Raw genomic sequence first — 26238 nt, 5'->3', positions numbered from 1 at the left:
AACAATTGTGTGTATTGAGCTGTACTGTATTGTACCCATTCTGCAATCTGTTAATACAATTTTCAATCAATCCGGGCTGTGTTTCCGCCGATCTACCAATACATTGTTGGCTATGGAACCAAACTTTTACTTCAGTGTGTTCAAAGCTCTGGTACTCTATTTCATTAGCACTCAAAGTGATTTTTATTTATTGTGTAAGAAACCTCACAATGTTACCTTTCAAAAGAGATTAGACTCATGCATGTGCTATAAATTACTTTGGGTATGCAATAAAAAAAATAAAAAAAATAGCCCCATTTTTGCCCGATGCTTAAGTGGTTAAATCATTGTTGCAAAATAAGCTTTTCTCATACAGTTGTATACCTCATTGCTGCTGTGGTGCTTGGTGGAGGTAATTAGAAGTTACCTACAGCCGCTTTACACCTTGAAGGGCATTATCCTACTCATAATTGTTAGAGCAGCGGTGGCAAAGCCCAATAGCAGAACACAGGGAGAGAGAGAATGGAGCATTTTAGGTAGGTTTTAATTCCTTTGGGTACCAAGCAGACAAGGCAATAGAGAATATACAAGAATGTGCGACTTTGGACGAGTAGTGACTCTTGCTTGAGGTTCTCAGGAACGTCTGGGCGGGTGGTACGTCAGGAGACAGCGTCGGCCGAGAGTGACAGTCCTGGGCACAGGGAGAACAGAGGTTAGGACAAGGCAGGCAACACAGACAGAGCAGCAAGGTTGGGTACGTCCTCGTACCTAGGTTGATAGGATAACACTGAGACGATCAGGAGCAGGATCCGTAGGGTTGATATCCGGGCTGGTGATGAGCTGACGACTCTCAGCTGGGCTGATTGTTGCCAGATGACAGCGTGGGGATGATGGAGTCGGAAGCTGCCCATATAAGGGAGTGGAAGCAGGCGGAGATATGGAGGCTCTCGCCGTGATTGTGACAATAATGTCAAGAGCATCTGCCTGCCGGCCTCCAACTGTGGGGTCAAGGCTCCGCTCTCAGGTTGGATCATTGTCAGGATAGGAAAACGCAAAGAATATGAAGTGAAAACATGTGGACACTTCACGTTTAAGCGATTTGACAGGAAATGCACAGAAAGAAATTCTAAATAAAATCATGTAGACAGCGATTTGGTCGTTGATTATTCAACATAACGTGAAAACTATGAATTCCTTAACCCATTGGGCGTCAATAACGAGTACACTCGTGTTTCGCCGCCAACGCTTGAGCGCCAATAACGAGTATACTAGTTTTGGATCCTTTGATATTTTCCCTTTGATCCCCGTTCTAAACACTCAGCCGGAGCTCCCTGGCACATCTGCCTACTTTGGAATTGCAATGACGATCGAATATCACCAGGTGGCAGTATCGCCTACCTTATGAACATGCATGGGCCATCTTAGTACCAGCTCCACAGCCCCCAAACAACTAGGTACTCGTTGTGAGCAGCAGTGAGCAGGACATGTTCGACAATCGCGATCGCCTAGAGCGAACTATTGGATATTATGAAAAAGACAAAATGGATTATATGGATGATGATTATGGACGATAAGGTGCGTTTCCACCAGACTATGTTGGACTAAGCACTACTGGTAAAATGTAAAACAACTATAATCAAACCGACCGATGAGGAAACCTATTCGGCTCTGTGGTATAGTCTGGCCCGAGCACACAATAGCCTGCAATGCAATGGCAAGCGAACTATTGGATATTATGAAGAAGACTAAACGGATTATATGGATGATGATTATGGATGATAAGGTGCGTTTCCACCAGACTATGATGTTGGACTATGTTAGACTGAGCACTACTGGTAAAAGGTTAAAAAAAACTATAATCAAACCGACCGATGAGGAAACCTATTCAGCTCCGTCTATAGTCTGGCCCGAGCAGATGAAGAAAACGGATGAGGGCTACCTAACGTTATATGTATTGATCCTATATGTAAAGCCCCCCCCCCCCCCCCCCCCCCCCCGGCTTTGTGAAGAAACAAAGTCATGTGTCTACCTTTGACCTGGCAATACTATAGGTTTCAAGTGAGCAGCCGCGAGATTTGCGCATACGCTGCACAAAACACACTTTATCTCACAATCTAGAAAACCAGCCTGGATTATTTTGAAACGGGGCAATGTTTATTTTGGGATTGTGAACGAACGAGGGTATGTAGAAACGAGCGCTTTTTTACTTATATAGTGTTTGTCAAATGAGCCATACTATTGTCTCCATAGCTATAATATAGAATATACGATAGCTCCGCAAAGATCGTGAAATATTGTGAAAATTGTCAAAAAAAAGCAAATTTTTTTGGAGTGTATTTTGTGACTGTTGGTAAATAGGCTAAATGTGTAACCTACTTCCAGTGAATGATGCTAAGCTAGGCTAACGGTGCAGGCATTCCCGATGCCTAATGCACGCACAGAGATGACAAAAGTACTCCAGGGAAGATGTTAAATAAGCTAATTTCCCAAAATGTTGGACTGTTCCTTTAAGCTGATTCTACTGAGAGGGAGCTAACTAGCTATGTGTGTAGAAGTATGCAGTTTGATAGCTAATGTTTTTATCAACTCATCAAGTGATTACTAACTAACATTATCTGTCTTGAGCTGATTCTACTAAGAGGGAGCTATGAATGTGCATTACAGATAACATAATCTGGGCTCTCATTGAGGTGCTATTTTGCCAAAGTTGCAAGAAACAAGTTTTATAAAACAAAAGCAAATTGTTTACCAAGAGAGTTGAGTACCAAATGTAGTACAGTGTGTGTACCAACATATCTTATGTACTCCCTTTCTTGCTGGAACATGGGGGGTAAACCGTTCCAAATGTTTCAAGCACTGTTAAACTGCATTATACTTGAATAAGAGGCCTTGCACTGAATGTTTGTGTAATTCTCTATCTTCCAGTATACGCTGCATGTAACCATTGGTTACCACTTTTTAAAGGAAATGCCCAATTGCTGTGCAGGTAAAACACTGGCGAAGCATTACATTACTATTATACTGTGAGTTGTTTAGAAGATCCAATAATAAGACATATATTTCTCATATCAACACATAACAATGGAATTGTCAGTTCCATTGCCATACAAAACAATGGTTGCTATGTTACAGGCAGCCATGGTGGAAGAAAGACAACTACATAAACATTATGTGCAAGGCCTCTATTGATATTCCTATATTTATTCAGGGATGGCAACTTTGGAGAAAACCTTCGAGTGAGAAATTGGGCGAGCGTGGCACTTTTTTCTAATCCTTACTCCAGTTGTTGTTGTTGCTGTTGTGTCTGATGGGCCTTTGATTTTATTGGGTGTCTGATCCTTTGAAAAATAAAACAATAGGTCCCTCTTTTTTCCTGCCACTGGCCCTGCCTTATCTTTAGAGGACATCCTGTTGTCTGTTCTCTGTGTTCTGCAAAACAGGCTCAAGTGAGAAATAGGTAAATGGCTGCTTTTTTATATAGAGCTTTTATCCAAAGCGCTTTACAATTTGTTACTCACATTTTACCCCTTCATTCACACATTCACTCACACATTCACACACGAAAGGCGGAGGCAACCATGCAAGGTGCCAACCTGCTCATCGGGAGCAATTAGGGGGGGGAACTATCTTATAAATGGCCTTTTTCAGTGTTTAGCATTGTTTCCTAACTATGTGGACTTATATTAATAGGATCTATGTCTCTAATTCTCATATTGGCGCATTCTTCCAATTCTCCTCTCACAATATTCACCCTCACTGAACTGAGTCATCTGAAAATGTGCATATCTGTGATGTCAGAGATTTCTCAGCTGCATAATAATGTGGCAGTTGATGTGGCAGTTGGCACCAGGCCACACAGTGGTTGGAGCCCAGCCTCAAAACGGCTTAAGATCTTGAGGTAGAAAAATGCTGGTTTTGAGTACTTGATTAGAAATACAAAACAATGATTTTTTTTTTGGAAAAAAAACCTTACAGAGGTGTTCCATAGACTCACAGGAATTGTGTAAAAGTGCCCAAATAGTGAAAGAAATAGTAAAATAGTTCCCCTTAGCTCAAGGACACATCGACACGCTGCCTGGGAGGAGCGGGAATCGAACCGGGAAAGCTCCGGATTGCCAGACGACTGCTCTATACCTCCTGAGCCACTGTCGCCCCGGTGTGGTGTGAGAATGTGTGATGAGGACCAGTTGCGTGTGTGTCTCATGTGTGTGAGGGTTGGCAGCTCTGTTTATGCTGATATTCTGTCATTCACTCTCTCTTTGCCTTCTCCTACATGGCCTGCCAAGAGCACATCTGGCCCTGCCGGAGATGCTGCTCCCAAGAGACGTCATCTCACTCCACCCTCAGTCACTCTCCCTGGGTGTCCTGGTCTGACCTTCAACCACAGCTGTCTAATATTAACAACCAGCATTAGATCAACCTTAGTCACACTCCTGGAAATATCACATATTTCATTATATTCATACTACTTCATTCATTAGCCAAGCATGGTTTTTGCTCTGTAAATCAATTCAATATTATGGCATTGTGGTGTGGTGTCTCATTAGTGAATGTTAAACAACAGATTGCCACATTCAGTCGGAGGGGATTTTCAACCATTTAATAATTCTACACCTTCAGCCCTTTTGTGGATAAGTCTACCATATCACGGTGCCGACGTTTCTGGACAGATGCTTTCATGTAATAATGGCACTGTTATGTTAACCTTCTGTTGTGTGTGTGGTAGTGAATGGGTTAAGGTACAGTCAATTCTTGTTGTGTAATGACCTGTACAAGTCTACTAGCATTAAACATCACCAGACTCTTTGTTATCAGGTTCTCTATTTCACGTTTTCTTTTTGCATTTCGATCGATGATTTGTTTTTGTTTTATATTGTTTGTATTTACATGTGAATGAATGAATGAATAATTTTTTGGTCTTGTTTACAGACAAACACACCCGTGTGGACTTACAAAAGGAAAGTAAAAAAATATCACAAATGTACATATTCAAGACAAGCTCACTCACAAAATCCAAAATCAACGACTGAAAAAAGGAATAGGCTGAAGCACATGCTTATTTTTGCCTATCCTTTACAAATTCGATTTTACAAATAAAGATTTAAAATAAAATAAATCCATGGTATACAGTTATTACACTGAGCTCTACCTTACTCAGCAGTAAGGATGGCCAGAATCGGGTAGCGCCAGTAGACATGGGGCCCATTTTGCAAACATGACTCTCTATAAATGGACCTCACACACCCCACCGTAATCGTCCATTGGACACTGTTCTAAATGATCCTGCATCATAGCTTCAGGTTTGCCGCTCACTACAGAGATGAGGAACAGAGAAATAGTGTGTACATTCACTACCCCACTGGCTTCACTTGCTGTAGGCTGAATCAACTTAAGGCGAGACACCCCAGGTGAATAGGCAAAACAAATATTTGAATAGATATCACTATGAAACATTCCCAGTTTGTTATGTACATAACAACTAAGAAAAAATGGATTGCAAGTTTTCTGAGATCTTATGTTTATATATGCAAAAGAGGCGTTACCTAATTAAATATGCACTAATTAGCATATGTCGCCAGGGTAAACATCACCAACATTGGATGATGCCAGATTAAAAAGATTTGTTTCATTATGTTGACACATAACACAGTGAACTTTGTCCAGAAGGGATTGTGGCAATGTCTTTTTATCATCCCATAAATCAGGAAATGCTGTCTACAGTCATAAAAAATCTATTTTCGCCAGGTTTTTTGGTATAAATGTACTATAAATCAGGCTATGAATGATATATCAACAAACCCCTCTGGACAAAGATGCAGGGTATATATAGGAAGAAATGTGGAAAGTATGGTGTGTGTGTGTGTGTGTAGGTGCTAGGGAAATGGTACATGTTTATCCAAGTGTGTAAGAAAAACGCATAAAAACGTATTTTTGGGAAAACGCCTTCAAAGTTCTGTATTGTAAAATGCCATACATTTTTATTTGAAACAGCTATTTACAAACACAATACCTAATCAAACCATTAGTAATATACATCTCAACCACATAACTGATAACTGAATAACATAATAATAATGATGTTATTGAACTGAACAGAACTACACGCAGGCTACAAACAGTGTAGTAACAAACTCAACACAACCGATTACTGTACCCCCTAATAGGCAAAAAATATATTTTAATAGATATCACTATGAAACGTTCCCAGTTTGTTATGTACATATAAACTAAGAAAAAATATATTGCAAGTTTTCAGAATTTTATGTTTATATGCATTATATGAGGTCGGGTTTGGCGCTCAATGGTTGGCAACGAAACCCAGAATTTTCTCGGGTTTGGCGGGCAAAGAGTTAAGAAGAAAAAAATCCCTACAGGATATTTATATATATACAGTGTATTGAGTAAAGAAAAAAAATAGATTTATTTAATTCTTTTTGCCATTTTAGGGGGCCCCCTGGTGGTTTCAGGGGCCTTATGCAACCGCATAGTCCGCATATGGCAAGAAACGGGCCTGCTAATAACTATGGTTACATTTCATGCTGGCTGCGCATCTTGCTTCACTTATTGGACTATAGGGTGAAGTGAGTGCATAGATAGCCCTGATCAATGTACCCCCTCCCTGCTCCAAATGACAATTAAAGGGATAAAACGCTTACATCCTGCCACATTTGGACGGAATGTACAGTGGACAGAGCTGTATTACTTTGTGTAATGCACACTATGCATAGAAATGCACCAGCCATACAACTAAGTGTCGAGAAAGAGAAATAATTAAAGATAAAAGGGATTCCCGTGCATAATAGCTTATGGAAATTCCCTACTGGAAAACAAGGAACCCAGACTTTAACTCATTGACAGCCAAGCCCTTTTCACCATCTGCACTTTCTAGCGCCAGCTTTTCTTGACCATTTTCACGATATTTCACTATCTTTGCGGAGCTATTGTATATTCTATATTATAACTATGGAGACAATAGTATGGCTCATTTTACAGACACTATTTGTAGTCCAACATGTAAAAAATTGTTTGTTTCTACACACTGTAGTTTGTAGTTTATTACACGCTAAACATCGGCCACTTCCGAAATAATCCAGTCTTTTTCCATAGATCGCGAGATAAAACGTGTTATATGCAATAAGACCAAATCGTTCTGGTTGATTCCCTGAAACCCCAAATCAAAGACAGTACACATGTGCCTTCACGAAATCATCAAGGGGGGAGTCTTACCTCGAAAATGCGAGGTTTTGGTCCGGTAAAGTAAGACACTATGATCGTTACAGAAACATGTTTCAGGTTCGGTAAAATAGACATAGGGGGTGGGGTCCTTACCTTAGCCAGGAGGTACTCAAAAAGAATAATTCCAATGATCCCATCGGCGATAGCGATTACCCATTTATATGTAATTACACGTGTTTACGGGAAACTATAGGTTTTGAGGCAAGCAGATATGCTAGCAATTACTTTGCAAGAGCTCCTCCCCCTCAGAGCGAGTCTTGATAGTCCAGTTCATTCATTGTCTCTCCTGTCCCTTTCTATCAGAGTTAAAAAGGTAGGCGACTGCCACCTGGTATTGGAATATGCTCCAATTCCCTGCGTAAACAGTGGTAGTGGGTGTGGACACTTAATGGTTCTGATTACAGATGGATTGATACCATTATTCTCATGGTTTAACCTCTCAGAAACCAAGCCATCAGTCACTGTCCGAGGACAGGTGGATGGCACTTGGGACATGCGATGGGCCATGGAGGATCTGCCAAAAGCAGTGTTTTGGGGAGAAAGACTGGCTATAAGCTAGCTTGTTGTCAAACACACTGTGATATCTATATTCAGTGTTTACCGCCAATATTAGTGACAGTAATGCTTGCTCGCATAACGTTAGCTTGCTGACTCATAACTAACCAGACCAGGAAGCTCTCACTTGTCATTTCACATGTCGGAGGCACACAGCGGTGATATTAGGGGGTTGGGGTTGGAAGGACTGGACTTTTGTGATGACACATGACAACGGAATACGCTGAGCGAGCACAGTGTAGCTATGGAGACAGTAGCCAAAAGAGATGGGTAATGACAGGACAGCAAAGTTGACAAGCAGCCTCTTCCATGGGTGATCCTAAATAGAATGATGCGGGAAGTGAGTGGGACACCTCTTGCACATTGTGAAATAGCGCTAACTGGATAAGCCAGTGAATTACTGTAATGTGAAAGATTATTATAATTATCCCTGAGTGAGCACTCTCGAAATGCATAATCGTTCCACAGCGTGATTCCTGTATTAACGGTGATTTAATGAGTGTGCCATTAATAACGGCTTCCCAGCACACACCTTGCTTAATATCATAGTAATTAAAAATGAAAAATAAGTGTGCCGTATTTCCGAAGAACTGCTGTTTCTCAACTTGTTTGATTAATCATCGATTGCTGTCGGGCGAGAGGTTTCCAATGAATCTATTTTAAAAGATAATAAATGCTGGTCTTAATATTCCTGGTCTATAACGACACAGCTCTTCCTGGAAACTATTTTCAATTTGAAAGATTGGAGATTGAACTGAATCATTGAATCAACCTATAGACTGGGTCTTCTCTTATATCTCAAACTGTGCATTGAGGTTGAGCTTAAAATTATGCATAGAGGGAGATGGGAGGTGGGGGGAGCGAGAGAGAGAGAGAGAGAGAGAGAGAGTGAATTGCTTGACAGTGCTCATACTGTTGCATTACAGACTCGCAATCCATACATTCATGAATCTATGCATGAGTGTGTGTCTCTCTGCAGAAGTATATATATAGGTAAAGCTGAAAATACCCTGAAACTAATAACAGGTCTCAACCATGTTCTTCGGGACATACACAAATCAATTCTGTATGAAAGGCAGGGGTGAACAAGAGAGTATAGGAAAATAACAGGTATGCGTTTGAGATTGGATGGAAATATCCTCCAGCGTGACAAATTATCTTCCACCGTGCCGTCGCATTAGCATTAGCCTTATAACGTGAGAAGCCCTCTGAGCTATGACAATACATCACTGCAAACAAATTGGCTTCTAATGACAGGCAGCCACTCTTGTGATGAAGCTCTCTTACATTGTCAATTGTTGATTGTCTTTCTACTAGAGTCAGATGTTGCAGACTTTGACGGCAGAAGCTCCCTGCTCTACCGGTTCAACCAGAAGTCTATGTCGACGGTGAAGGACGTGATCTCTCTGCACTTCAAGAGCCGCCAGGCCGAGGGCGTCCTGCTCCATGGAGAGGGTCAGAGGGGAGATTACATCACTCTGGAGCTCCACCGAGGCAAACTGGCCCTCTACCTCAACCTGGGTGAGAACTAGAGAATAAACTGTCCCTCTACCCACCTCTATCGAATCCCTCTGCCATTATTTCGCGCGGACTGGTTCATGTAATCTGTTAAATTGCATTAATTCATTCTCATTCAGTGGTCTGTGTTTCGAATTTCACTTCCTGATTTGCGGGTTGGAGTCCCGCCCTATCCTGCCTCTGATTGGCCTACCCGTAATGTTTTGGCCTACCATACCCAATCGTGAGTCGTCATACTCATATCTAAACCAACCAACCAATCATAGTGGGTTTTCTACGGGGAGTTTTTTTTTCTCCTCACAATCTTTATAGTCTAGACTGTTTCTCCCGACATTAGCGCGTAGTGGTTCCTCGTCGCTACGTCACTACTTCGTTCTATAAATAGCTCCGCTACAGAGACCGCTACCCTGGTTAAAAAGTAGCGACGCTACCATCATGCTACTGAGAATTGTAGTTAAGCTATGTAGCGTCGCTACTTGTAGCTAGCTACTGCCCATCACTGAGAATAAACTGTCTCTCTACCTCAACCTGGGTGAGAACTAGAGAATAAACTGGCTCTCTACCTCAACCTGGGTGAGAACTAGAGAATAAACTGTCTCTCTACCTCAACCTGGGTGAAAACTGGAGAATAAACTGTCCCTCTACCTCAACCTGGGTGAGAACTAGAGAATAAACTGTCTCTCTATCTCAACCTGGGTGAGAACTAGAGAATAAACTGTCCCTCTACCTCAACCTGGGTGAGAACTAGAGAATAAACTGTCTCTATACCTCAACCTGGGTGAGAACTAGAGAATACACTGTCCCTCTACCTCAACCTGGGTGAGAACTAGAGAATACACTGTCCCTCTACCTCAACCTGGGTGAGAACTAGAGAATACACTGTCCCTCTACCTCAACCTGGGTGAGAACTAGAGAATACACTGTCTCTCTACCTCAACCTGGGTGAGAACTAGAGAATACACTGTCTCTCTACCTCAACCTGGGTGAGAACTAGAGAATACACTGTCCCTCTACCTCAACCTGGGTGAGAACTAGAGAATACACTGTCTCTCTACCTCAACCTGGGTGAGAACTAGAGAATAAACTGTCTCTCTACCTCAACCTGGGTGCGAACTAGAGAATAAACTGTCTCTATTACCTCAACCTGCATGAGAACTAGAGAATAAACTGTCCCTCTACCTCAACCTGGGTGAGAACTAGAGAATAAACTGGCTCTCTACCTCAACCTGGGTGAGAACTAGAGAATACACTGTCCCTCTACCTCAACCTGGGTGAGAACTAGAGAATAAACTGTCCCTCTACCTCAACCTGGGTGAGAACTAGAGAATAAACTGTCTCTCTACCTCAACCTGGGTGAGAACTAGAGAATAAACTGTCTATACCTCAACCTGGGTGGGAACTAGAGAATAAACTGTCTCTCTACCTCAACCTGGGCGAGAACTAGAGAATAAACTATCTCTCTATCTCAACCTGGGTGAGAATCAGAATAAACTGTACCTCTGCCTCAACCTGGGTGAGAACTAGAGAATAAACTGTTCCTCTACCTGAACCTGGGTGAGAACTAGAGAATAAACCGTCTCTCTTTCTCAACCTGGGTGAGAACTAGAGAATAAACCGTCTCACTACCTCAACCTGGGTGAGAACTAGAGAATAAACTGTCCCTCTACCTCAACCTGGGTGAGAACTAGAGAATAAACTGTCTCTCTGCCTCAACCTGGGTGAGAACTAGAGAATAAACGATAGGTTATTAGGTAGATAACCTAGTTATATTAGTATTGGCTGAGCGTCCCGCTCTGAGCCTTATGAGATACCCCGTATCTCCTATGATACCTATTGTATCTCCAAGGAAACAACTACATGTACCCCACATGTATGGGGCCCCGCCCCTATGGTGGAACCGCCCATATAACGTGACTCTGGTCACCAAAACACCCTTCCTCGCCAAATCCCGTCCCAGGAAAAGATCCCTCAAGAGGGAACTCAGGGCCGCGCAGAGCGGGACGCTCAGCCAATACTAATATAACTAGGTTATCTACATAACCTATCGTTATATATCGTATTTGCTTTCGTGTCCCGCTCTGAGCCTTATGATATATGGGGAAGAGCGGACGCGAGACCCGACAAATGTACCCCCTGAGGACCCGTAAGCCCACATCAAGGGGTGCGGGGAGCCCTGTCACCCCATCCTTCCTAATGAAGGGGGGGCACAGTCAACTCCACCTGAATGCGAACAAGAGGGAACTAGAACCCCTTGAACACACCGTACAGGCGGAACCACGTGTGACTCAACACACTGTGGCCCATACCCATACACTCCTGCTACCCGACCAAAGGACGGGAAGCAGGAAAGGCCACAGACCCCAGAACCGCCTGGGAGACAGAACCCCCGGTCATGTCCATGAGGTAAAACCTTACAAAGGGGCCCGGGGAGGACCATGAAGCCGCAGCACAGATGTCCTCCACCGAGGCCCCACCCAGGAGAGCGGCAGAGGCAGCCACCCCATGAGTGGAGTGCGCCCTGATGCCCCCAGGGGGATCCTGCCCAGCCAACGTGTAGCAGAGGGTAATACCCTCGCACAAACAATGGGACAGGCGCTGCTTCGACAGTGCCTTACCAACACGAGCCCCACCGTAACAGACAAAAAGCTGGTCGGTAACCCTGAAGTCCTGAGTACGGCTGAGGTAAATCCCCAAAGCACGGACTGGACATGACAGGTGAACGCATCTAACTCACTAGTGTGAGGAGGAGGACGAAAAGCCTGAACCACAATATCCCAGGAGCGGAAGGAACTCCGGATATTCTTAGGCACGAAAGCAGGATTAGGTCGCAGAGTGGCACCGCAATCGGTCCGAAAAGACAGGCACTCTGGACGTACCGAGAGAGCACAGAGCTCACCTACGCGTTTAGCGGAAGTGACAGCCAGTAGGAACGCGGTCTTGAAGGACAGCTGTCCCAAAGGCGCCTGCTCGAGCGGCTCAAACGGGGCCAAGGACAACCGACCGAGGACCAACTGAAGATCCCATGTCGGAGCCAAGGAGCGTTGCACCGGCTTAACGCGTCGAGCGCCAAGCAGGAAACGCTTCACAAGAGGGTGGCTGAACAAAACAGTCCCCTCAAAACCCTCATGATAGGAGGATATAGCTGCCGCATATACCCTCACCGTTGAAGCCGACAGCCTACCAAGAAGAGACTGGAGATAACTCAGAACAGCATCCAGGGGGCAGGAGACTGGGTCCCAGCCCCCCCCCTTACACCACTCTTGGAATGCACGCCACCTGCCCGCGTAAACCGCAACAGTGGAGGGAGCATGCGCACACCGGATGGTATCAACCACTAAGGGATCCATCCTCTCCAGACTCACCCTCCCACCAGCCACACCACCAGGCGTTGACCCAACACCGGAGGCTGGAAAAACACTCCGTCGTGCTGTGAGAGGGCCGTCGCTGACCACGGAATGACCCAAGGAGGAGCGACCAGAAGCTGGATTAAGACCGGGAACCACACTGACGTGCCCCGGTCCAGCGCGACCAGGATCACCGTCCTGCGCTCCCTCCGTATCCGCTCCAACAGCTGACTCAACAGCTGTACAGGAGGGAAGGCGTACAGAAGACCGGGCGGCCACGGAAAGGTCGAGAAGGCATCCACCCCCAAGGGGGGATGATCTGCTTGACTAAGCGAGAACCACAAGGGGCACTTGTGAGAACGTCGGCACGCAAACAGATCTACCGAGGCCTCCCCGAACCGATCCCAGATCTGTCTGACTATGTCAGGGCGGAGTTCCCACTCGTCGCGACGAAGACCGCCCCGAGACATTATATCCGCCCCCACATTCTCCGTACCAGGAACGTGGAGCGCCCTCAGACTGCGCAGCCTGCGGGATGCCCATAGCAACAGTTCGCGCGCCGCCCGGAGCAGGCGGGCGGAACGAGTCCACCCTGCCTGTTGATATACGCCGCCGCCGTCACATTGTCCGTCCTGACCAAAACGTGCCTGCCTACCACCAGGCGGTGGAGCCGTTTGAGGACCAGAAGAACCGCCTTCAACTCCAACACATTGATATGCAGGGTAGCCGGGCCAGCATGACCTGTCCAGCTGCCCCCCACTGCATGGGTCCGACACATCCCTCCCCAACCTGTGAGAGAGGCGTCGGTGAAGACCGTGACGTGTGAGCCCCTGCTGCCCATGGGGACCCCAATGGAGAGGATACCCAGCCTCTTCCAATGGGCGAGATCTCCCCATATCGCAAAAGGAACCGTCAACCATTTCCTTTTGCCCCTCACCGGATCTATTCTCAAAGAGAGAAACCACCTCTGTATCCTCCTCATAAAGAGGAGGCCAAGAGGAACCACCGTGTGAGCAGCTGACATAAGGCCCAGCAGACGCATCACCTGCAGCGCCGTAACCGTCCCTTCCAGACGGAGACCCTCGAGCGCGCGACGGAGATCCCCCCGACGCCGCTCAGAGAGGGTCGCAATCATGGGTCTCGACCTCAATGTCAAGCCCAAGTACTCCACCTGTTGACTGGGAAGAGGTGTACTCTTCTTCCAATTCACAGCAAAACCCAGGCTGGTGAGGAATTCCACCACTAGCCGAGTATGAGACCTGGCAACCTCCTCTGAACGGCTGAGGAGTAGAATGTCGTCGAGATAGAATAGGACTCGTATCCCCCGACGACGTAAAGGCCCCAGAGTAGCCGCCACGCACTTGGTGAATGTGCGGGGAGCCAGAGAATAACCGAACGGCATTCTGTGGTACTCGTATGCTACGCCCTGAAACAGGAACCGTAGGAACTTCCTGTGAGGAGGGAAAATAGGAATGTGAAAATACACATCCTTCAGGTCTATGGAGGTGAACCAGTCCCCCCTCCTGACAGCAAGCAGAAGGAGTCGGACGGTCAACATCCTGAACGGTATCGCTACAATCAACCGATTGAACGCGGACAGATCCAGTATAGGTCTGACCCCCCCTGTTTTCTTGGGCACCAGAAAATAACGGGAGTAGACGCCTGACATTGCGTCCTCGCTCGGGACCACAACGACGGCCTGCTTCGCCAACAGAGATTGGATCTCGTCGGCCAGGGCTGTCACTGCGTCTGACCCTAATAATAGGGTCGGCACCAAACCTGAGAACGGAGGATGGGGCTGTGTGAACTGCAAAACCAGCCCCGCCTCTAACGTTCTCTGCATCCACCGACTCACAGGGCATTCCCGTCGCCATATGTGAATATAATCCCACAGCGCCCCCGCCGTCAACTGACGCTGGGCCGCAAGGAACAGTAGATAGTTGGCCCGGTCCCCCCCGTCGTGCAAAGCACCCAAGGGGGGACCCCGACAGAAAGGGCCGGTTTGATACGGGAGGAGCTGTCATCAAACGTGTGGACACACACTCGCCCCCTGAACACCCCTCCAGGGCATGCTGAGGAGTTGTTCCGCAGCTAGACACGCAAGGCATGAGGACCCCATGGGCTCCTACACGCCGAAGCCCTGCAGTGATATTGCTACCACTCAAATCACGCTCGCCTCTCCTTTGCAGACCACTGCCGGTTTGACGGGAGTGGGAGGCAACAGCGCGATACCCCGCCTGGCGAGGGCGAAGCCGGGGTAACCCCTGCTGAGCATTCAACAGAAGAGGCACCGAGTCCCCCTGCTGACCACTGGAGCTAGTGGCAGCTGTAACACCAGGTTCCACCCACCCACAACCTGCGGTGTAGGAACCACGCGACAACGGAACATTCTCACGGACAGACCCAGGCTCAGCCATCAACTGGGTGTCAGCCCCTGCCCCCATGAGAAGTGAAGAATGGGGTCGCATACGCTTCAATGAAGGTTCGCGGCCCGCAGCCAAAGGAGAACGCTCAGAGCCCCGCTTCTGAGGGTAACAGAGAGAGGATTGAACGGGGAGCGGGCTGCTCGCGGCAAAATGACGACGGGTTGGTTTACCAAACCCGAAATCACCCAAAATGGCCGATCCCTCGGCCGCCAAGGCTGGCGGCCTCGCGATACCCTGTTGACTCTCCAACCAGGGCACCACTGGCGGGGGAAACATGGCCGCCTGTCGAGGATCTCGCCACAGTCGTTGACGAGACCGTGCTCCCACCTCTGGCTGCACAGCGTGAGGTGGTGTAGGACCCAGATCAATAACCGCCTGCGCCTCCACAGAACGCCCAAAAAGACTATCTGTGGAAAAAGGAGTCGTGAGGAGAGAAAACCTATCCTCTTCCACAAGAGGAGACTGCTCCAACCAAACATGCCTAACAACCAAAGTCGATAGCATCCGAATCCTCCCCGCAGTTATAGCTTGCGACTGAGTCAAGATCTCTATAACACCACAAACATGAATCACGTTTACAATGTCGGTCGGACCCAAAGACCTACAACCCGACGCCATCTTGGATAGGAAAGTAGCCAGCTGAGCCATAACACTGGCCGCCGCTAAATGCCATCCTGCAGCAGTATACCACTCATTCGTCCATACTGCCACCCTCCGAGCCGATATGCTATCAAGCATCGGCCGGGCGGAACGTCGTTCATCCCCGCCTGGGCACAGAAAAGAAGCTACCTGGCTACTTAGCCATGGTACCCCCGGCCTGCACCCCGTTGTCAGCCCCTTCACCCGTAAAAAAGGTAAATAGAGCTCAGCGAACCCCCCCACATCCACCACCGACTGACCTTCATTAATGAAGCTGGCAAGAGGAGGGAAAAGCGGAATCCCGCGGCAGGGATTATTAGACATTCCAGCGTCAACATCAGTGTCAGCAGAAAAAGCAGTAGTAGCATTAGCGTCAACAGCATGTTCCAGGATCGCCAGGACATCGCCCACTACAGTGGAACGATCGCCAAGCCGCCCCGGCCCTGGTGCCGAAACATACTCCACAGCACGACCAACACCGACATCGATGCCTGACACAGACCTCACCTTTGTACAAGCCGACCCGTTAGTCAAACCTTGTACGCTGCCCCTCGGTCCGTCGCCGTCAGCCGAGGAACCACCAGCACAGGTCTCATGCATCGCCGAAACAAGCTCCGGAGAATCCAGGGAAAAACAATCCTCCGGTAAGCCCTCAACATTACGAACCTTCCTTAATCTTTTCATCCTGCTAGTTAACGTATGGTGCACGCAGCCAGTACGCTGGGACGAAAATATAGGAAGGGTGTTTTGGTGACCAGAGTCACGGTTATATGGGCGGTGCCACCATAGGGGCGGGGCCCCATACAGGTGGGGTGCATGTAGTTGTTTCGTTGGAGATACAATAGGTATCATAGGAGATAAGGGGTATCTCATAAGGCTCAGAGCGGGACGCGAAAGCAAATACGATATATAACTGTCTCTATACCTCAACCTGGGTGAGAACTAGAGAATAAACTGTCTCTCTACCTCAACCTGGGTGAGAACTAGAGAATAAACTGTCCCTCTACCTCAACCTGGGTGAGAACTAGAGAATAAACTGTCCCTCTACCTCAACCTGGGTGAGAACTAGAGAATAAACTCTCCCTCTACCTCAACCTGGGTGAGAACTAGAGAATAAACTGTCTCTATAACTCAACCTGGGTGAGAACTAGAGAATAAACGGGCTCTCTGCCTCAACCTGGGTGAGAACTAGAGAATAAACAGGCTCTCTGCCTCAACCTGGGTGAGAACTAGAAAATAAGTCCCTCTATCTCAACCTGGGTGAGAACTAGAGAATAAGTCTCTCTATCTCAACCTGGGTGAGAACTAGAAAATAAGTCTGTCTATCTCAACCTGGGCGAGAATCTGAGGAGCTGGTGGTTCACGGTTAAGCGGTCATAAGGGATTATCGGTGGATGAAAGGATGGATGGATAAACTCTTTGTACCAAATAGCACCAGGGGAGTGGTCTGGAGATTTACAGCAACTGTGTGTGTGTGTGTCTCTGTGTGTGTGTGTGTGTGTGTGTGTGTGTGTGTGTGTGTGTGTGTGTGTGTGTGTGTGTGTGTGTGTGTGTGTGTGTGTGTGTGTGTGTGTGTGTGTGTGTGTGTGTGTGTGTGTGTGTGTGTGTATTTGTGTGTGTATTTGTGTGTGTGTTTGTGTGTATTTGTGTGTGTGTTTGTGTGTATTTGTGTGTGTGCGCTTGTGTGTGTGCTTGTGCAAGATGTTATCCTGATTCTTCCCATTACCAGTGTAAATCTCTCTCTCTCTCTCTCTCTCTCTCTCTCTCTCTCTCTCTCTCTCTCTCTCTCTCTCTCTCTCTCTCTCTCTCTCTCTCTCTCTCTCTCTCTCTCTCTCTCTCTCTCTCTCTCTCTCTCTCTCTCTCTCTCTCTCTCTCTCTCTCTCCTGTTTGTGTGGATGTGTGAGCGTGGGTGTCTGACTCTGTGTAGGTTAATATCGTTGCCCTTCCAATTACCACTGCACCCTCCCTCCATGGCCTCATGCAGTTAAGGGTTAACCTCTAGCATTGTGTTTCCAGATGACACCAGGCTGAGATTCAGCAGTGGTCGTGTTGCGGTCACTCTTGGCAGTCTTCTGGACGACCAGCACTGGCACTCTGTCCTCATCGAGCGCTTCAACAAGCAGGTCAACCTCACAGTGGATGCCCACACACAGCACTTCCGGACCAAGGGGGAAGGAGTCTCGCTGGAGGTGGACTACGAGGTGGGGCCATTCAAACATGGAATTGCACAAAATCTCCATCATAACAAGTAATTTCATATTGTATTGAGTCTGAAAAGAACACGCCAACATTTTGACAAGATCATAGAAGAAGGTCCACACACTGTCGCTCGGAAAATTGTGAGGTTTCGAGCAAATTCTCTTCTTCAGACTTACACATACAATCAAAGATGCCATCTTTAAACAGATCAGATGAAGTCGTGTCACATGCTTGTCACATTATACAGGTGCAATACCATTTCTATGCCACTAGTAAGGTTGGTGTAGGTGGTGTAGAGAGGATGGTGTTACATGTTGGTGTAGATGGTGTAGAGAGGATGGTGTTGCATGTTGGTGTATGTGGTGTAGAGAGGATGGTGTTGCATGTTGGTGTAGGTGGTGTAGAGAGGATGGTGTTGCATGTTGGTGTAGGTGGTGTAGAGAGGATGGTGTTGGTGTAGGTGTAGGTGGTGTAGAGAGGATGGTGTTGCATGTTGGTGCAGAGAGGATGGTGTTGCATGTTGGTGTAGAGAGGATGGTGTTGCATGTTGGTGTAGGTGGTGTAGAGAGGATGGTACACTTTTCCACTTTTCTTTCTTACTAATCACAACAATTCTGCATATTTTTATCTCTGCTATCAAGAGAACGGTGACAGATGGGATGATATTCGTATGATGGTTTTCATGTTATTCTGTTTTATATACAGCTCTAGGACAGGACAATATAACATAACATATCTAATCCAGCATAAACTGGAAGCTGGATGGTTTGGAGGTAGTGAGGCAGGACTAAGTGGTACACTGAATACAAATAGTTTTTAAATTGGATATTCAATGTTTCAAGTCACGTCCTAAAAATTATGAATACATGTCGTCTCACAGGCATCTTCCCAGATGCATTCAAAACAGCCGTTTTGCCCTTACTAAACAAACCCAAATGAGACAGTAATGCCGATATCTAACTTTTGATTTATTAGCAAGATACTATTTGTCTCAAAATGTTCTCAGTCCAAATAAACTCCTTTCTTAGAGAAAACAACAACCTGCAGACATTTCAATCAGGCTTCAGAATATACCACACTGCCCTTAATCAAATAATTAGCAACCTCAGACTAAACGCTGATGAAAATAAGGTCTCAATTATTTTCCTCTAAGACCTAAGCGCAGTGTTTGACACGATTGATATCCCAGACGACCATGATATTATAATTAATCATCTGGAAAAAGTTAAAGTGTATTAAACTGGTTCAGAACAACGGGAGAAAGTATTATGCCAGGCTTGGAGATCATGTGTCTGAGCAAGCTGACACCTACTTTTAAGTTACACAAGGGAGCTGCCTCGGTCCACTATACTATACATGCTGCCACTTGGGGACATAATTAGAGAACACTATGTATGTTTCCATAGCTACGTGGATGACACACAAATTGTACATCTCTGCTGAACCAAATTATTCTGCAGCTATTAACTCCATTTCTGCCTGTCTCTTAGCAATAAATAAGTGGATGAGCAACACTTTCTGTCATGGTTAATACAGAGAACCCAAGTGCAGAACACAGTCAGGCAGGCAGGTAGTGGTTAAACACAATAATGGGTGTGTTTATTGGAGAGTGAGACTCCCTCAGGGCATCGAAGTTTAAAGGTGACGATGTCACAACCGTTACATTGGTGCCGTGACCCGGATGCCTTGTATGGAGTGGGGTGAGTGTAACGGATGGTACCGCAAAGTGCAGTCACGATGGACTTCAGATGTTGTGAAGTGACTGGGGTGAGTAGCGGTACTATGGGTTAAACTCACTCTCACCCTTAAAAGACACATGGTTTATGCAGTGCTGTGGCTATTCTTCCTGTGGTCCATAACACGTAAAATACAGTTACAGACTTTATTAAATTAAATTAAATTATTTAAACCTCGTGCAGATGTCTGGTTGAATGGTTGTGTCTGTCAAGACTGATAGATAAATTGTTATATAAAATTGAGGGGATCTTTGTAACAAGAATATTCCTAGTGAATACAAGGAGTGAGCAGAGTAACGTATGTTTGACAAGTAACCGAGTTAACAACTGTGCATCGCTGCAACATTAGTTCTGTACTCACAGTGAAGCGATATACGTGCTGCTTTGTTTAGTACCATTTGCATTTTTTTCAGTTTATTCGTCGTTACATTCGATAGACACAGTCTGTGCTGTTGCCCGCGGTGTGGGAGACCCGGGTTCGAAACTCCCTCGGGGCATCGAAATTTAAGTTGACGATGTCACAACCGTTACACATATACACATACACACCCATACCCGACCGAAAATATAATGTTCATGTACATAAAAAAACGAATGTTAAGAAAGTGGTATATACATATAATACAGAGACATATAAAATACATTAAAAGCACAATACAATTACATCAGGCCAAACAGGAGTCTACAATATACCCAACCCTCTGATATGCACAAAAGAGGGAACACAATTATACTGTAAATCATATTGAACACCACATGAGTCAACCGTGTCTAATTCTCTCATACAAAAGCACATAGCTCAAATCATAGTGAAGAGCGCAGACACTCAGTCATGATAATCATCCCTCATCACAGGAATGGTCTGATACTAAAATCCTCATTCAGGCCTCTTGGTGTGAGAGTTACCAGAGTGTACTGTATATCCTCAGGAGTAGAGAGTCACCTTCTCTACAAGGGCATGTGATAGCCTTGATGCCAGTGTATCAGAGAGTGGATACGCTGTGGTGGTCCTTTGTGAAGTGGACAGCGACTGGACTTCATACATCACGGATGGTACATCTGTGTGTTCAGTGATCCTGGTTTTAACACCTCTTGTTTGTCTTTCCAATATAATTATGCAAAGCCACAGGGACTCATAAGCATATGTATTACATTTTTATATTACATTTTCTCGTATTGAAAGATATGATGCCCTTGATGTCAAAGGTTTTTCCTGAGTGAGGTATGGTTGAAGGTATGTGTTTTATATGTAAAATAGCATTGTTGAAGTGATTTTTGGAAACAGTTGATTGTTCCTGAAAATCCTCATCAGAACTACCGTCTGATACGGTTGAATTGTGAAATCGGGAGGCTCTCTTCGAAGTAGGATGGTAAGACTCGCCATGCAGTAATGAGTTTTTTTTTTTTTATCCACTTTTTCTCCCATTTTTCTATATTTTTCTCCCATCCCAATTTCGTATCATCCAATTCAACCCTCCCCTGTCACAAACGCTGTTTCTTGCCTCCCACAAGCCGGCTGCAATGTGGACTAAGTCATACATAGCACAAGTCCCCTCCGGTACTTGAGGTAACAGCAGTCGCATCTTTTCACCTGCGCAGCTCGATCTCTCAGTGTCAAGGAGTAACGCGTGGGAGGCTCACGCTGCCCCCGACACTTCCTGATTCTACTGCGCAGGCGCACCAACCGACTTGTAGGAGTCGCTTGTTCACAACGCCCGATCCCCACCCTTCAGTTTCCCTCCCCGTAATACGGCCAATGTGTATTACTGCGGACGACCAGCTAAACTGAAAACAATGTGGAGAGCTGGATTCGAACACGCGAACCCAGCGTCTCCACATTGGTGGCGAGTGCCTTGCCCACTACACCACCTAGCCGCCCGCCATGCAGTAATGAGTTTTTGTCTGTGCTCTTTCAATACACATTCGTTTTAAGGATATTCCCCACTGTGATGTCTAAAAGAAATTATTTTGCAAGTGTCAACAGTTCCATCAGTTGTGTTTCCGTGCCAGTCCATATAAAAACGCGTCATCCAAATACAGCTTCCAGTTGAATATGTGCTCTGTATACCTGTTTGTCCGCTGGTTGAAGATCACCTCAGATTCAAATAGGCCAACGTGGAGCGAGGCAACGCTGGGTGATATTTTAAACCCCACGGCCACTCCTGAAACCTGGAGATAGACGTCAGCACTAGAACCAGTTAGAAGTGAGAAGAACACATTGAATCAGGTCAAGGATGCAATGGGTACTGGGTACTGACTCTTTTATCCAAGAAGAATTTCTTATCTTGTGTATGAGGGAAGGACTGTAACCAAGGTCTGAAGAGACTGATCTACAAAAGCTGAAAATAAAAGGAGCTACAGTGTGCAGACCTTCTTCTATATTTCATTGCAATCCTCCATTGGTCCAGGACCTGCCTTGAAGGTAATTAGATGTGCACAACATTGTTTGTCATCTCTAGGATCATCATCAACAACAACAACAACAACAACAACAACAACAACAACAACAACAACAACAACAACAACAACAACAACAACAACCCCTTGAAGGGTTAGCCCTCGAGCTAGCAAGCTATTTCATCATGATGGAAAAGCATTTTTCACCCCATGCCTTTGTCCTTAGACAACTGTGATTGGTCTAGTCTTTTATAAAAAAATAATTAAATAAGAAAAAATAATACTCATTTTCACACGTCACTTGTTTCAAGATAATGTTGCTTGTTTTGAGTTAATCCAAGTCATACTGGCTCACCCCTCAGGCACAAATAAGATTTTAAGGCAGAATACAACATAACAATAATAATAATATCTTAAATTTATATAGCGCCTTTCAGGAGACCCAAGGCGCTTAACAGGAGGGGGTAGCTAGGGGAAGGGGAACAGGGAACAACGTAACAACAAAATCAAAACGAAAGAAAGAAAGAAAAAGAAAAGAGGAAAATCAGCCAGAGTAATTTACAAATTTGGTGAAGAGGTGGGTTTTGAGTTGGGATTTGAAGGAGTGCAGGGATGTAGCACTACAGATGTTTGGAGGGAGTGAGTTCCAGAGGGTGGGTGCGGCAACATAGAAGGCTCTGGGACCAACAGTCGGTGGTGGGGATGGAGAGGAGAGTGGAGTCAGAGGACCGCAGCTGCCGGGGCGGGATGTAGGGATGTAGGAGGTCAGCTAGGTACCGGGGGGCAAGGGAGTGAAGGGCTTTGTAGGTGATGAGGAGGATCTTGAAATTGATGCGTGACTTGACTGGAAGCCAGTGGAGGTGGATGAGGGTGGGAGTGATGTGGTGCCAGGACTTGGTGCGGGTGAGAACCCTAGCAGCAGAATTACGTATTGTAGCCTGTTCAGGGCATTGCTGGGTAAGATGGAGATTATTTTGTAGTACAGGTCTGATTGTCGGTGTCTTCACAATATTGTTCATCCCTAATACCATACAAAGCATGGTCTTAAAAACAGAGATATTGGGTGGCCAGGTAGCGCAGCGGACTAAGCGTCTGTCTACCACTGCAGCGGCACTGGTATCGAATTCGGCTGTCAGCGGTACCTCCGGCTTGGTCGGTCGTCATACTGACACAATTGGCAGTGTCAGCGGGTGGGAAGCCGGTGGGGTGTGTATCCTGGTCGTTGTAAACAGCGACTCCTACAGGTCGGTCAGGGCGCCTGCACAGCAAGGGAAGGAACTGGTGAAGGTAGTGTGACCCTCCCACGCGTTACACTTCACCAATGAGAGTCCGCGCTGTCAGGTGAAAAGAGGCTGCTGGCTGTCTCCTATGTATCGGAGGAAGCATCTGATAGACTTCAGGGCTCCCTAGACCGGCAAGTAAAGGGCAAATGCGTGCAACGGCCAGGAAGGGGAGGGGGGAATTGGCATAACGACTAAATTGGGATGGGAGAAAAATACAGAAAAATAGGAGGATAAAAAGTAGATAAAAAAAAACAGAGATATTGTAATGATGTTGTTTCTGAAAACAATCCCTGTGTTTAAAGCTCCATCATCCCTCCTTCTTTCCCTTCATCAAAGCTAAGCTTCGGGGGCATCCCACTACCTGGCAAGCCTGGCACGTTCCTCAGGAAGAACTTCCATGGCTGTATCGAGAACCTCTACTACAACGGAATCAACATCATCGACCTGGCGAAGAGACGCAAGCCACAGATATACAGCGTGGTGAGTGTTATGACCAAGCCTATGTGACTTGCCCTAAGGCCTCAATTGCCACAGGAATATGGCTTGTTTTGCGTGGTAGGCCTTGGTTGTAGCGTGGTGGATAAAAAGGAATCGGACACGTTTTACCAAAAATAACTATATTTATTTGAACATCTATTTATATAGCAAAAATAATGAAGAGCTGGGTGCTTCAGCCTCCAGGGTTCGGGATACAAGCAACAAAAAGCACATGGACAAAAATAGAGGAAAGAGCAAAATGGTCAAAGACAGTGAGAGCACTTCTGGTGAGACTCTGGTAAGCGACAACTGTGAGACTGCACTCTGGTCTGCTTAGTAGGGTCACCACACACCTGTGTTCAATTATAAGAGCAGCCATGTTAATTAAAACCAAAGGACAGTGTGTCAATCACAAATCACCACTTAGTGACACCACACTCAAACCACTATGTGAATATACACCACAGACAATAAGTATACCCTCCACCATGTGAAAGTACACATAACAGTGAGTTAGACACAGCTGTTACTAAAGCACCAGACAGTACATCAGCCACAGATATACAGCGTGGTGAGTTAGACACGGCTGGTTATTAAAGCACCAGACAGTACATCATCCACAGATATAAAGCGTGGTGAGTTAGACACAGCTGTTACTAAAGCACCAGACAGTACATCAGCCACGGATATACAGCGTGGTGAGTTAGACACGGCTGGTTATTAAAGCACCAGACAGTACATCAGCCACAGATATGCAGTGTGGTGAGTTAGACACAGCTGTTATTAAAGCACCAGACAGTACATCAGCCACAGATATGCATGTACAGCGTGGTGAGTTAGACACGGCTGGTAATTACAGCACCAGACAGTACATCAGCCACGGTGCGCTCATGACTCACGGAAGGCTTTTTTCTTTCTCCCTGATTTCTATGTAAAATTCAAAAGATTTCATGAACCTCTCATAGTGAGTTCTAATTGCACTCTTAGTGAGATCACCCCCCCCCCCCCCCACCCCAAACTGTGAGTGAATCACACGTGATTACATTTCTATTTGACCTAGTCACATGGATTTAGGGGATACTGGGCAGAGATTGCCTGCGGAGGAGAGGAAATGGAATTAAATGGGGGAAAAACTCATAAATTTTTTGCTTCATCATTACACTGTATCTGATGCCATGATAATATATGAATAGATCCAGCCTGCGGCAGAAGTTATCATTTTGGAGACCCTCCCCACTCAAATCAGACAGAGGCCAAAGAGCCACGTTTCATCTTAGACACCCCCCCACTCCCCCTCCAGAGCTCTGATTGCTATGTTAAAAGGCCTTTACTTACAAGAAAGAGAGAGAGAGAGAGAGAGAGTGGCCAATTCTGCTCTATACTGACTGCCATGATGGAAGCCGTAATGGAATTTCAATGTGGAATTCTTCCCCAGGTGGTTGGGAGGAGGGAATCACATTGAGAGTCAAAGAGCCGTGATTGCTCTCCGGCTGCCTCGCGGCCACCAGGATTGATAGGTTTTTGACCTCAATTGACGTGCCTGGTCTTTTGGTGCATGTACCTAACATGACCTCTGCACCACTCCGAATTAAAGTTCCATCCCGCGTCCCGCCTGGCTGATGGGCCGGGGGGATTGGTAGGGAGCAACTTGACAATTTCACAGATTCATCTCGGAGCAATTTTCTCCCATTTCTGCTTCTCTTTAGAATGACCGTTTTTAATTTGAGATCGTTTTTCCGAAGCTTCCTCTTGTGTTCTTTATTATCAAGGGGGGGGGGGGTAATCTAAGGGAAGAAAGGGACCAGATATGATAGACAGAATGAGACTCGTCTCATATGCTTCGCGACGCACCGCTAATGGCGTTGATGCCGGACATGCCTAAGTAAGCGTCCTCGGGTTTCCCTCTGTCTCCAGGGCAACGTGACCTTCTCCTGCTCGCAGCCCCAGCTGGTGGCCTCCACCTTCCTGAGCTCCAGCAGCAGCTTCCTGTCGCTCCCGGCAACAACAACAGGGTCTGGCACGGGGGGCTTCTCCGTGCGCTTTCAGTTCCGCACATGGAACCCGGACGCTCTGCTGCTCTCCGCCCGGCTGACCCCGGACCCCCAGAGACTGGAGCTGCAGATCAGCAACAGCCGGCTGCGCCTGACCCTCCACACCTCTGCCCAGCAGAAATCCGAGGTCTCCACTGGTGAGAAGCAGGCCACACACACACACACACACACACACACAAACACTAGCTGACCTCAAGATGACCTGTCCACAGTATGGGCTGCACAAAGTCCATCTGGCGGCCTGTGTTTATGCACCGTGCAGCATTGTACGATAGCAGGCACAGACGGACAGACAGCGTAAACCCAATCCATCATCCAGTCGAGAAACATAATTTCGTCTGCATCGTTTTATTACCTTTTGCCCTTGTCAAACTGGAAACGTAGAATTCCAATGATTC

At 46.3% G+C, this 26238-nt stretch overlaps 1 protein-coding gene across 1 annotated transcript in view; it reads left to right on the top strand.

The window, feature by feature from the left end:
• The window catches only part of LOC311227983 (contactin-associated protein-like 5), a gene marked incomplete at its 3' end in the record, with an annotated part of 332216 nt that overhangs the window by 134099 nt on the left and 171879 nt on the right, over positions 1–26238 (top strand). Inside the window, exons 3-6 of the mRNA XM_084313868.1 lie at positions 9088–9291; positions 17714–17898; positions 23649–23792; positions 25704–25977. Of these exons, the coding sequence (XP_084169994.1) occupies positions 9088–9291; positions 17714–17898; positions 23649–23792; positions 25704–25977 (807 nt within the window). The remainder of the gene's footprint in view (positions 1–9087; positions 9292–17713; positions 17899–23648; positions 23793–25703; positions 25978–26238) is intronic.

The sequence above is a fragment of the Notolepis coatsorum genome (genome assembly GCF_963971535.1).
Source record: "Notolepis coatsorum genome assembly, chromosome: 5".
NCBI lineage: Eukaryota > Metazoa > Chordata > Actinopteri > Aulopiformes > Paralepididae > Notolepis > Notolepis coatsorum.
The sequence above is the reverse complement of the archived record's forward strand: the minus strand, read 5'-3'. Positions and strand labels throughout refer to the sequence as shown.